Source organism: Scatophagus argus, chromosome 17 (assembly GCF_020382885.2).
Source record: "Scatophagus argus isolate fScaArg1 chromosome 17, fScaArg1.pri, whole genome shotgun sequence".
Classification (NCBI taxonomy): domain Eukaryota; kingdom Metazoa; phylum Chordata; class Actinopteri; family Scatophagidae; genus Scatophagus; species Scatophagus argus.
The window spans coordinates 237996-250705 of record NC_058509.1 but is presented as its reverse complement, the minus strand read 5'-3'; the positions used below and the strand labels follow the sequence as shown (position 1 = coordinate 250705).

The 12710-nt window shown below is 42.7% G+C and overlaps 2 protein-coding genes across 6 annotated transcripts in view; one reads left to right on the top strand and one right to left on the bottom strand.

Annotated features, from left to right (window-relative positions):
- Positions 1 to 12710, bottom strand: part of LOC124074339 (zinc finger protein 184-like) — a 155998-nt gene that overhangs the window by 139509 nt on the left and 3779 nt on the right. The window lies entirely within an intron of this gene.
- LOC124074336 (zinc finger protein 62 homolog) lies at positions 1606 to 11874 on the top strand. 3 transcript variants are annotated; one of them, XM_046417166.1, is made up of 6 exons: positions 1606 to 2002; positions 3094 to 3172; positions 3279 to 3354; positions 4340 to 4708; positions 5671 to 6030; positions 7263 to 11874. In XM_046417166.1, the coding sequence occupies exons 3-6, from the start codon at positions 3288 to 3290 to the stop codon at positions 10628 to 10630; spliced, it is 4164 nt and encodes a 1387-aa protein (XP_046273122.1). In that variant the 5' UTR covers positions 1606 to 2002; positions 3094 to 3172; positions 3279 to 3287; the 3' UTR covers positions 10631 to 11874. The 3 variants fall into 3 exon arrangements, with proteins under 3 accessions (XP_046273122.1, XP_046273121.1, XP_046273123.1); XM_046417165.1 differs by having other exon boundaries at positions 3091 to 3172; XM_046417167.1 differs by lacking the exon at positions 4340 to 4708 and having other exon boundaries at positions 1610 to 2002; positions 3091 to 3172.

Below are 12710 nucleotides of genomic sequence, written 5' to 3'. Positions count from 1 at the left end.
GTAAATATCGTGTGTATTTTTGAATAGTTTATTTTAAAAAACAAAGGCTAATAAAGGTTTATCTTATCTTAAAGGCTGCTGGAAACTGTCCCCCCCCCCGCTGCTGCCGCTTTCCAGGTGAGGCGCAGTTCATCTCAGACGCATTGACCTGAGCGACAGCTAACAGCCAATCGGAGGCAGAGTGGGGCGTGTCATGCCCCCCCCCCCCACACACACACACACACACACACACACAGACGGAACACAGCTGCACGCTGTGCTTTCAGCGTATTGATGCTGTTTCATTAGTGTCGCAGTTGTCATTAGTCCCCGTAAAATCCGCCCCAGGACAGAATTTTACTGAACCTCAAGCCTTTTTTAGCTCCGGAAACCAAAGTGTTTTCATTGCTCCCTTTTCCGTACTTAATATACACCGAGAGATCAAACAATCGACACATCAGGGTAAAGACTCCGAATGTCAGGGAGATTAAATGAAGCCTCTGAAACGAAACCATGTTCTTCACGGCCTGTGTTTTATTCTGCAGCCGCTAGCTGCTGCTAACGGGCGGTGTATGAATGGCTTAGCTAGCGTCAGCTTAGCAGCAGTAAGCTTAGCAGTAAGCACAACCTGAAACAGAACAAACCTTCTCCTTGCAGCGTCATTTCAGATTTGATCTCGACATCCAGCAGTTTCAAGTGTCGGTCCATCTCTACTCTGTTCAAAAGAGGAAATGATCGTCGGCTGTTCTACCGATTAGCTAACGGGCTTTACTCCACTTACTGCTCGCATTGTTAAGGCAGGTACAATATTGCTTCCGGGGACACGTTTCGAAATAAAATCCTCTTTTGACCTTCTCATATGCTGTTTTCACATTTCTCATGTTAGTTTTGCTCTCACATCATCTGTGTAACATATTCTGTTATACTTCCGCCCTTTAGATTCTACTGCTGTAACTCATTAAATCATAAAGTTCATCAGAAGAAGGCTCCCGTCTTCCTCACACTGGCTCCGCCCCTTGTCTTTCTCATCCAATCACACGCCTGCCTTAGCCACATACACACTCAATGCGTCTCATACAGTCAGTGACCACAGAACATTTAACAGCGCACATTAACATTTGTCTATTGAAAACTACAGAATCTGGGTAAACGTGTTCTATTCAAATCATCATCTTCAGTATTTACACTCCTCTTGTCTTCTTTGACTCTTTGATCCGAGGAAAATGTTCAGATTTCTGGGTGTCTATCAGTAAAGCCGAAGCTGAAGCTAAAACATGGAGCAATATCAGTAGTGCCTGGCAAAACCACTGCGATGAAGGAATCAAAGGACAACAACGATATGAAATAAAGCAAAAAGTGGGCAACCTGAAAACAAGGGGGAAAACCTTCCAGAGAGCAACAGTCGCATCAAGACTTACCGGGGAACATCAATTAGGACATAATGAATGTGGTTTAGGAGAGGAAACGTTTGGTCACATTGTCTGTCAATGACAAAAGTATAAAATACACGAAGAAAAGCCAAAAAGAACTTTATAATTTATTAAGCATTGAGTTGGGAAATTTTAAAGATGAATTTTACTAGTCATGGAAATGAGGAGCTCTGGCTCGCACTCCAGCAAAGTAGGCAGCGACGATGAACCTGTCTCCAAACAAAACGTTTTTAAAAACAAATTGTCGAGTTTTTATTCTGAAAGTCAGGGGAGTTTACCGGAAGTCATATGTTTATTTCCGGGTCTTGGCGTCTCTCTCTGACAGAAAAAAAACAGCATGTATGTGTTTGAGGGCTGTAGAAGCTGAGTGAACTTATAAATCATCGTGGTCATTGTCTGGTTTTCTTTTTTTTTGACTAATCGGACTAAGGAAGATATCATATTTCAGAATCTGAAAGCTTTATTCAAATTGCAGCTCGGGACGGTCTGATGGGACGTCTCGAGACAATAATACCAACACGAAAGGGAGATCGATCACCACCACAAAGTTCTGGATCTGGATCTGAAAGATGAGATAACGCTGTGGAGAGCAGGTTTGTTTTCGTTCTACTCTGCTAATGTCGCTGAGAGCTGATGCTAAGCTAATGTTAGCTCGCCCAGCCATACTCGCTATAAGTTGGGCGCAGCTAACTCCTGCTAAAAAGTTTAATGTTGGCTTGTGGACTGCAGCTGCCTGGTCATTATTATTCTGCGTATGAAAGCCTATTAGCTGTCCGACTGCCTGATCCATGAGCTCGTTAGTTCCTGTACTGTCAGGCAGTCGAGTCGAGTCGAGTCGAGTCGCGTTTCCCGATTGGTTAGGAAATCGATCGGTCGATTAAAAATTTGGCTTCTTTTTTCAAACAAAAATGTCAAACATTTGCTGCTTCCTGTTTCTGCTCTTCTTTGAGACGAAGAGTCTCTTGGTTTTGCGCTGTTGGACAACAGAAGACATTTGAAGGCGTCTCTTTGGTCTCTAGGAAATGTTCTCTCTGTATAAAGTAAACCATTAGTTGATGAATTTTGAAATTGATCCACAGATTAATGCATAATGAAAATAATGGTTTGTTGCAGCTCTGAGACACATGCATCTGGAATGTGACCATGAAGAATTTCTGTTGAAAACAGGTCTGCTCAGATCAGTAGGAGACAGACAAACTTATTGTCAGTACTCTCATGGCTTCTTCTTGTACAGATTGTTTTTTTTAAATTACCATTAAAAATCTCAAGGAAATTCAATCGAATGCCACTGGACTTAGTTATTTGTCTTTGAAGACGTTTCACCTCTCATCCAAGAGGCTTCATCAGTTCATGCTCGCTTGACTAGGCTGGGACTAGTCCAGGTGAAACGTCTTCAAAGACAAATAACTAAGTCCAGTTGCATTCGATTGAATTTCCTTGAGATAACCATGACCTGGATGAATGAGAATATTCACAGGCCTACCATTAAAAATGTTTTAAGGGCGGCATCAGTAAATTCAGAAAAATTCTAAAAATAAAATGTTTCTGAGTGAAGTTGCTAAAGGATGAAAAATGTTCTGCGGTGCTGTGAAGCTGCTTCGTCTCAGCCAGCTGTTTGTGGGAAACATCTGTGGACAAAGCGGCTGCAAACTCGTTTTCACTCGAGTTGCTGTTCTGTTTGCAGGTGACTTCAGCGTTGGATTACTGCTGATTGTATTTGCTGTTTGATCTGCTTTGATATTTTACATCAACATCCTGTCAGGGTAAAATCTTTGTGTGATTATCTCATGTTGTTTTACAACAAGTTTTACAGTAACTGAATATATCGAGTGTGTAATTGTAACTGTAATTGTTTATCTTGTTTATTAGTTTTTTAAGATGCCGCGGAAGAAGGGTCTCAGAAGGAGGTGTTCCCCCTGCAGGACGGTTCCCGTGGACCCCACAGGTGGTCTGCATGATTGAGATCAGTGTGATAGTAACTAAACATTAATGAAACCAATGTGATGAAGCTCTGATGAGGCCTTAGAGTTTTTCTGTTTCTGTTTTCTATTTTGATTATCCTCGACTGTAAGTGAAATAACGCCATATTTTGAGTCTGCGTGAGCCGGCAGTCCGTCCTCCTTTTGTCATCGTGAAAACCGAAGCGTGAATTAGAGAGAAGAGGTGACACGTGCACTGTGTCATTTTCTACACCGCTTATCCGTCAGGGTCGTGGGGGAGCTGGAGCCTATCCCAGCTGACTACGGGCGAGAGGCGGGGTTCACCCTGGACTGGTCGCCAGTCAATCGCAGGGCCAACACACAAAGACAGACAACCACACACTCTCACACTCACACCTAGGGGCAATTTAGAGTAGCCAATTAACCTAATGTGCATGTTTTTGGTATTGTGGGAGGAAGCCGGAGAACCCGGAGAAAACCCACGCAGGCACAGGGAGAACATGCAAACTCCACATAGAAGGGCCCAGACCGGGATTCGAACCTGGAACCCTCTTGCTATGAGGCGACAGAGCTAACCACCGCACCACCGTGCCACCCAGTCCACTGTGTCCTCATGCTAATTGCTAACACACTCTCACAACACTCTTCACTGCTACAAAACTGGGGTTTTATGCTGCAAATGAGGTGACATCTGGATCGTTGGCCGTTTTACGTGACCCATACACAACATTGTTAGTGATGAAACTTCTTTTTAGGACCTTGTCACAAGTGGTGTGTGGCAGCCAGCATCCACACAGAAAGCTTAGGCATCCTGTAGTAAAGTACACAGAGTGTTATGCAGTGAGTGGTTGGGGTTAGGGTTCACTTCTTTTAAAAGATTATTCAGTTAAGTGAAGAATGAACTTTGTTGGTAAAGTGAGTGGAAATCCAGTTTGTGCAGTGTGCCTGTTGACTGGCTGCGATAAATGTGAATGTGTTTCCATATTTCAGAGTTTCCTGCAGACGTCCAGCAGCTGAGTAAAGAAGAGTTTCCAACTGAGCAGCAGGACTGGAGCTCCAGTCTGGACCAGGAGGAGCCACCAGAGCCCCAACACATTAAAGAGGAACAGGAGGAACTCTGGACCAGTCAGCAGGAAGAGCAGCTTCAGGGACTGGAGGAGGCCGATATCATCAAAGTTTCTAGATTTCAGGATCTGAAAGGTTTATTCAAACGGCGACTGCCAACTGCAGCTCGAGAAGAACTGATGGGACTTTTCGAGACAACAATATCTGGATATGAAAAGGAAATTGAACGCCAGCAAAAGCTGCTGGATGTGGTTTTAAAACCTGAAATCAAGCTGCGAAGAGCAGGTTTGTCCAGTGAGTCATACAGGTGCTGTGGAAGTTGCTGTGAACTCACTGATTTTTTTCTTATTCCTGTAACAACAGATCATCAGCTCTCTCTCAGCCGGATTCACAGCAATAAGCTCTAGAAATGTAATTAATCACTCAGCTAACTGTTGTTGGGAAATTATGAAACCGCAATAAAACTATCAAAGTCACCATAACATGGCGAGCACCACGGATAAGTCACCAACAAACCAACACCATCACGAAATCATTTACATGATGTCATTGATACCAGCAATGTTTTTATTGTTTTGGTCATTTTTCTGGCAAAAAGACATTTATTGGGTCCAGCTTCTCGGTTTTGGGGTTTTTTTTGTTTTGTTTTTTTTATCAGTGGAAATGGTATGTTTTAGTTTATTGACAAAAGGATCAGAAGAATTTGTTGATCTGAAAAATTGTTCTTTTTCAGCCCAAAAAAATTGATTTTTCCAAAAGGGATTCTCGTTTAATAAACGTAAACTAGAGTTTTCATTATTTTTGGCATTTTATTGTTTTAATATAAAAGTGCAGACGTGAATCATCAGAAAAAATTACTGTTGGCTCCTTAATGAACTGCCAACACAGCAGTTCTTACTACTGCACAATAATTATTACAGTAATTCAGATGATCAGCAGACCTGATTGTGGACACACAGTCTTCATCTTGTCCTACATTATGCTGAAGTCAAAGTGTGTTCACACAATAAACTTGACTCGCTTGTGTACCAGCTCTTTCTCTGCAGCCATAGTGTCAGGGTCAGTGAAGCCACAGGGGACGCTGGACACTAGGATGTCCAGGAAACCCCTTCAAATGTAGCTGTAGTAACAGTGTTACATTTGATCAGTTCCTCGTTGTCTTAGCAGATAAAAATGTATACAGTGATGTCATGTTACAGCACATTTTATAAAAGCAGTGATTTATTACCGTCATGTTTATCTTCAATATGTTTCAGAGTTCCCTGCAGATGTCCAGCAGCTGAGTAAAGAAGAGGATCCCCCTGAGCAGCAGGACTGGAGCTCCAGTCTGGACCAGGAGGAGCCACCAGAGCCCCCACACATCAAAGAGGAACAGGAGGAACTCTGGACCAGTCAGCAGGAAGAGCAGCTTCAGGGACTGGAGGAGACCGATATCATCAAAGTTTCTAGATTTCAGGATCTGAAAGGTTTATTCAAACGGCGACTGCCAACTGCAGCTCGAGAAGAACTGATGGGACTTTTCGAGACAACAATATCTGGATATGAAAAGGAAATTGAACGCCAGCAAAAGCTGCTGGATGTGGTTTTAAAACCTGAAATCAAGCTGCGAAGAGCAGGTTTGTTTTCTTTCTGCTGCTGGAAACGTTTGCTGATCTGCTGAGGCAGAAGAAATTCTCATGGGGAAGTTTCCCATTAGCCCTCTGCCCTCCCCCAATAAACAATACACAGAATTTGACAAGAATTCATGTCATTATCAATAATAATCTTTGGACGTCTTTCCTCTATGTATAGATCTAATAACCTGTCACACAGCAGAATTAAACCCAGCATTAGCCAGTGTGCCGCCTCACTGCTCTCTGATTCGCTGCCCTGGCGACTGGGTTAAAGGTCACATGACTTCAGTTATATTGATGTAGTCTGGATAACAAGACGATCTGTAAAATGTGCCATCAGTCTGTGCCAACAAAGACAGGAAACCAGGTCAGGACTTTCACTGCCAACTGCAACAGCCATGACAGACCACAGAAAGCAAAAGTACATTTTCACCTTGCACTTGCGTGGCATCGTTTGTGTTTATTTGCCCCAAACAGACACAATAATTTAATGTACATAAGCTGTAAAGCAAACCGGTAACCAAGTTGACATGTTCAGTCAGTCTGTCATCTCCTGCAGTCAGAACTGTGGGCAACAGTGATGCACGTTTTAATATGCATCCCATTAAGAAAGCCAATCTGTTCCACCCAGCCCACAGAAATATGCACTAATCACCACACTTGACCCATAAAGCCTTAACTGTAATCTTTACCGTAATTTCCAGACTATTGAGCGCACCTGCTAAATTTGACAACAAAAAGAAATCTTGTCCATATATATATAGGCCGCAGCTGTTTATAAGCCGCAGCTGTCCACGTTGTCAGTCTTTCTTTCGTTGTCACTTTCGTCTTGAGGCAAAATCCATAAACTAGCTGCATCATTGTTTAAGCCGCAGGGTTCAAAGCATGTGAAAAAAGTAGCGGCTTATAGTCTACGGTATTATGGTATATTGGCGTAATGTCAGGGTGTAACCCTTCATAAAGATGTGAATTTATGGACTTCTGCACACAGTGTTCTTCAGCTTTATACTAACTTACTCAGAATTCTGCTTTATGACTTTCTGGCATGCCATCCTGGACCCTAACCCACCAACCCATAATCAGCAAGACCTGCCGACTTGCTAGTGGAAAATGCCCCATATGCAGAACAAACATATATGATATTAATATAAAAATTCCTTATCACCATTTGAAGCTTGCCTTTAACAAACTCATGATTTCCTCAATGTGTTTCTGTATTTCTGTGTTTCCTGCAGACGTCCAGCAGCTGTTGGTGAGTAAAGAAGAGGATCCAACTGAGCAGCAGGACTGGAGCTCCAGTCTGGACCAGGAGGAGCCACCAGAGCCCCCACACATTAAAGAGGAACAGGAGGAACTCTGGACCAGTCAGCAGGAAGAGCAGCTTCAGGGACTGGAGGAGGCCGATATCACCAAGTTCACATTCACTCCTGTGAAGAGTGAAGAAGATGATGAAGAGGACCCTCAGTCCTCACTGCTTCATCAGAGACAAACTGAACAGGTGAAAACAGAAGCTGATGGAGAGGACTGTGGAGGACCAGAACCAGCCAGGAGTTCAGATCCAGATAGACATTTACAACCTGATATTGAAGACAACACTGAAGACTGGAAGGATTTTGTCAGAAAATCTTTTCGCTGCTCCGTCTGTGCTAAAACATTTAATCATAAGGGAAATCTGAATATACACATGAGAACTCACACGGGAGTAAAACCGTTTAGCTGCTCTTTTTGTAGTAAAGGGTTCACTCAAAAAGTCGGCCTGGACTACCACTTGAAAACTCACACAGGAGAGAAGCCTTTCAGTTGCTCACTCTGTAGTAAAACATATCGACACAAAGGAGCTCTGACGTACCACATGGCGACCCACACTGGGCTGAAGCCTTTCAGCTGCAGTGACTGCGGCAAAAAATTCAGGGGGACATCACAGCTCAAAATCCATAAGTGTGTTGGTGAGTCCTCACAGTGTCTCAGAAGTCAAAGTGACAAACACAAGAAACTACTGAGCTGCTCTGAATGTGATGCAACATTTCCTAACAATTACCTTCTGATGACCCACATTAGAATGCATAAAGGCAAGAAACTGTTTACGTGCACCGTTTGTGGTGCAAAACGCCAGTTTAGTTCCCATCTAGAAATACACATGAGAACGCACACAGGAGAGAAGCCATACAGCTGCTCTATTTGTGGTAAAAGGTTTTCACAAAGGGGAATTGTGAAGCAACACATGGCAATCCACTCAGGGGTGAAACCATTCTCCTGCAGCGACTGTGGCAGAGGATTCTTTTGGCAGTTTCAGATCAAGAAACACAAGTGTCCTGGAAAGTCATTACAGCCACGACAAAGCGGTTTTAACTGTGGAGGATCAGAGTCGATCAGGGTTTTTAACCCATTTAGACATTTAAAACCCAATAAAGATACAAAACTGTCTATTGAAACTGATGACATTGTTGATACTGATTTCTGGAAAGATACACGGCAGCATCAGTCGGGGTTCACATATCGGAGAAACAAAAAAATGTCTGTAAACAATGGACACAACACTGACAAGAGACCACTCAACTGCTCTGAAGCCAAGACAGACAAAGGTATTAATTTCAGCCGACAGACCAGGCAAGGTCAGTCAGGTGTAAAATATCTAAAAAATCAGGAAGTCTCTGAAAGTCATGCAGGATTCAGTACGGACAAGAACCCGTTCAGTCCCTCTGAGCACCATTTACGATCTGAATACCATCACACACAAGAGAAACCGTTTAGTTGCTTATTTTGCGAGAAAGAATTTGCAACTGGCGGATCTCTGACACGACACGTATCCGTCCACATAGGAGGGAAACTACTCAGCTGCGTTGTTTGTGAGAAAACATTCTGTCTGAGGTCAGAGCTCCTAAACCACCAGTGTGTTGGTGAGCCTTCACAGCGTCATCAAAGCCAGACGGCAGCCAACAGATCATTCAGCTGCTCTCACTGTGCTAAAAGATTTGAACGTAAGCACCACCTGCAGGTACACCTGAGAACTCATGCTGCAGAGAAACCATTCAGCTGCTCAGTTTGTAAGAAAACATTCGCCAGGTGTGAAAGTCTAAGTTTGCACATGACATGTCACACAGGGGAGAAGCCTTTTACCTGTTCAGTTTGTAACACAGGTTTCATTGACAGTGAGTCTTTAGTCAAACACATGAGAATCCATACAAGGCAAACACAGTTTAGTTGCACAGTTTGTGGTAAAGAATTTGCATGGAGGAGGTATCTGACAAAACATATGGAAGTTCACGCAAATGAGAAAATATACAGGTGCAGTGCTTGCAACAGAGGATTCACTCAGGTTTATCAGCTCAGTTACCATCGGTGTGTTAGTGAGTCATCACAGCTTCATCAGAGTTGTACTGAGGAGAACAGAGAGGCAGAACCTCAGGCCAGCAGCTCAACTGAACTGATGGAAACAGAAGCTGATGGAGAGGACTGTGGAGCACCGGAAGCATCCAGGAATTCGTATCCAAATAAAGATTTACAACCAGATACTGAAGACTCTTCTAAACAGACTGATGACTGGGAGAACACCAGAGAACCTTGTTCAGGTTTAAACTTGGTGAACTGCTCTGAGCACAGTGAAACCTTTTACAACAGTCACCTCCTGGAGATCCGCATAGGAAACCAGACAAAAGAGAAACCACTGGATTTGGCAGTATGTGAGGATCACTCTACAGACAGAGGAAGTCTGAGGAAACGCATGGAGGTCCATACAGGGACGCACTGGGGAGCAGGGCAGGAGGACCCAGAGCCCCCACACATTAAAGAGGAACAGGACGAACTGTGGGTTACTCAGAAGGAAGAGCAGCTTCAAGAACTGAAGGAGGCTGATATCACCAAGTTCACATTCACTCCTGTCCCTGTGAAGAGTGAAGAAGATGATGAAGAGAAGCCTCAGTCCTCACTGCTTCATCAGAGACCAACTGAACAGGTGAAAACAGAAGCTGCTGGAGAGGACTGTGGAGGAGCAGAACCAACCAGGAGCTCAGATCCAGATAGAAACCTACAACCTGATAGTGATGACAGTGTTGACAGTGATTTTTGGAAAGAGACCAGAGAACGTCCAGCTGATTTCAATTCTTTAACAAATGATGAGATCTCTCCAAGTGTCGTGGGATGCGACTCTGGCAAAGTGTTCAGCTGTTCTGATGACAAGGCTTCAGAGCCTCTGGAACCTGAGAGTGACGACAGCACTGACAGTGACTTTTGGAAAGACAGCAGGACCCCACAGGAAACTCGCAGGAGACCATACAGCTGCTCAGAGTGTGGGAGGAGGTTCTTCCACATTCACCATTTGAAGAATCATATGAGGTTTCATGTAAGACAAAGAGCACCGTTCTTTTGTTCTGTCTGTGGCCACCAGTGTCTTTACAAGTCCCTCCTGAATATCCACATGAGAACTCATACAGGAGAGAAACCATTCATCTGCCCGGTTTGTGGTAAAAAATATGCACATAAGGCAAGTATGCAGTCTCACATGGCTGTCCACACTGTAGAGAAACAGTACACTTGTAATGCCTGTGACAGAAGTTTTGCTTGGTATACAGAGCTTAAATACCATCAGTGTGATGGACAGTCCTAACATTTCAGAGAGAAACCATGTAGCTGTACAAAAGAGGAACCTGAAACATCACATCACACGGGTGAAGTTACTGAAATGAAACTGTGGAGTTCAGCTGCAACTAACAGGCCTTTACATTAGTGATTAATATGATAATTATTGTCAAATGTTTTGGTGTACCAATAGTCCAAACCCAGAGATATTCAGTTTCCTTCAGTGACTGAAGCTGTTAAGTTACTTTTATCAGATGAAGAAGTGGCTTTTTAATATTATCATTATTGTACTAAAGATGCTTTAAACTCAGACTGTTGTCTTTTGTGATAAATTCTTTCCCTTTACAGAAATAATCTTAGACCATATATGTTTTAAATATTGATGACTGTGTTCAGTCCATGTACAGAGGAACATGTACATTCATCGGACTGTGTGTTCACTGCTGTATATCTACCACTCAGCGTTCCTTTTTATTTTGAATGTTGTGTTATCATTGTTATTTCTACCACAAAGTCACTCAGTCACTCACTTCAGAGGAAGATTCAGATGATTTCTGCTGATGACAATAAATTTAAAACTTGAATCTTGGAGCTTTCCATTGTTAAAGGTGCAGTTTGTAAGATATTGCCTGAAATTCAGTTTAAAACATTCAGAAAATGAACTAACATTATCAACAGAATGTGAAGAAACAACAATGATGTTATGTCAAATACATGTATGTATTGTTTTGCAGAGATATCCACTGAAGCTGACAATAGCCAAAGATAACTACCACAAACAGTACGGTGATCAGCAGGCGGCAGTTACACTGGTGACATGCTGGCCCCTGTGTTTCTGGAGCCGCCTCAGATTTCTGACCATATTTTAAGTTTCACCTTTAAAGCTAATGTAAGACTTCATCATCTTGATGGTTGATGTGCTCTATTTAAGATTTGATAGAACCATGAGAATAATCTACAAAATAAATTTCAGTTAGAAACATATTCTTCATATCAGCCATTGAGTGAAATTGTTTTTAATATTCAAAATTTTCTTCACGCCTAAGGTTTCGTTTTAGTGTACAATCCTGTATATGAATTAGGAATTGATTGAACTTGAGGAAAATGGGGCTGAATTGTGACAATGATGAACTTTTCATCAACATTTTAAAGAGTATTTTAATTGGAAATCAGGTTCAGAAACATTTTAAATTGCATCAGTATCTAGGGTTTCTATGAAATTTTGTATGGATTAATGTTGTTTACATTTTAATAAATTATGAATCAAAACATCAATACCTGTCTTTCTTTAGATGTTGCAGTTGCCACTGTCCTTAACATATGAGTCAGTAGTTGTACTTCAGAAGTGAAGTGAGTTATGCTTGTGATGCTAGATGCAACAGAACTGCAGAGCTGACTTTAAATAAGACGTGTCATCCATGAATGTGACAAAAAGTGATACCTGATAACAGGTAGATCAGGTTTGCTGTTTCAGTGACAGAAAACCTGGATGTCTTTTACTATCTTGAAAGAGTATCAGTGGAGCAGCCTTCATTAATGACAACAAGAGTGAACACAGACATACCACCAAACACTGTACTTGTGTACTCTGTTTTACCTGTGTGTGTCAGCCTCTTGGTGTTTAATGAACAGGGACAGCCATCCCAAGCTACACCAGAGTTGGTGGGACCCCCTTAGTTTCCACTCCGATCACCAGACTTTCCATGAGTCCTTTGGTTTAGCTTTACCAAAGCAATCTTTCATGTTCTTTCAAAGATTCCAACAAAACACCTCTTCCTTTCCCAGGGCGCCGTTCATCTCTTCCCATGAATTTGTGACTGTCCCTGTGTTTTTCTACAGGTGTACCTGTTCAGCCAGTCTGAACTTAAACTCTTCCATCCTGAAATAAAAAGCCACATGCACAAAGTCTTAAACGGACCACAATGCCTTGTGGAGCCCTCCACACAAGACACACGATGAAGGTGGTTCAGTCAAGTACTGCGCTCTGCAGCCCAGCAGTTTGTACTTTGTGCCAACACATCCACAGAGAATGAAACTGGTCACCACATTGCACGCGCAAGGGCATACCTGTGTACCTACACCCCAGCAGAGGTACTCATAAAATGCAC

What these genes read in the sequence shown, in the direction of transcription:
- LOC124074336 (XM_046417166.1), top strand. Translation starts at nt 3,288, where the DNA reads ATGCCGCGGAAGAAGGGTCTCAGAAGGAGGTGTTCCCCCTGCAGGACG. An exon ending in GCGAAGAGCAGGTTTGTCCA is followed by an intron (nt 4,709 to 5,670) that starts GTGAGTCATACA and finishes AATATGTTTCAG; the next exon opens with AGTTCCCTGCAGATGTCCAG. An exon ending in AATCAAGCTGCGAAGAGCAG is followed by an intron (nt 6,031 to 7,262) that starts GTTTGTTTTCTT and finishes TGTTTCCTGCAG; the next exon opens with ACGTCCAGCAGCTGTTGGTG.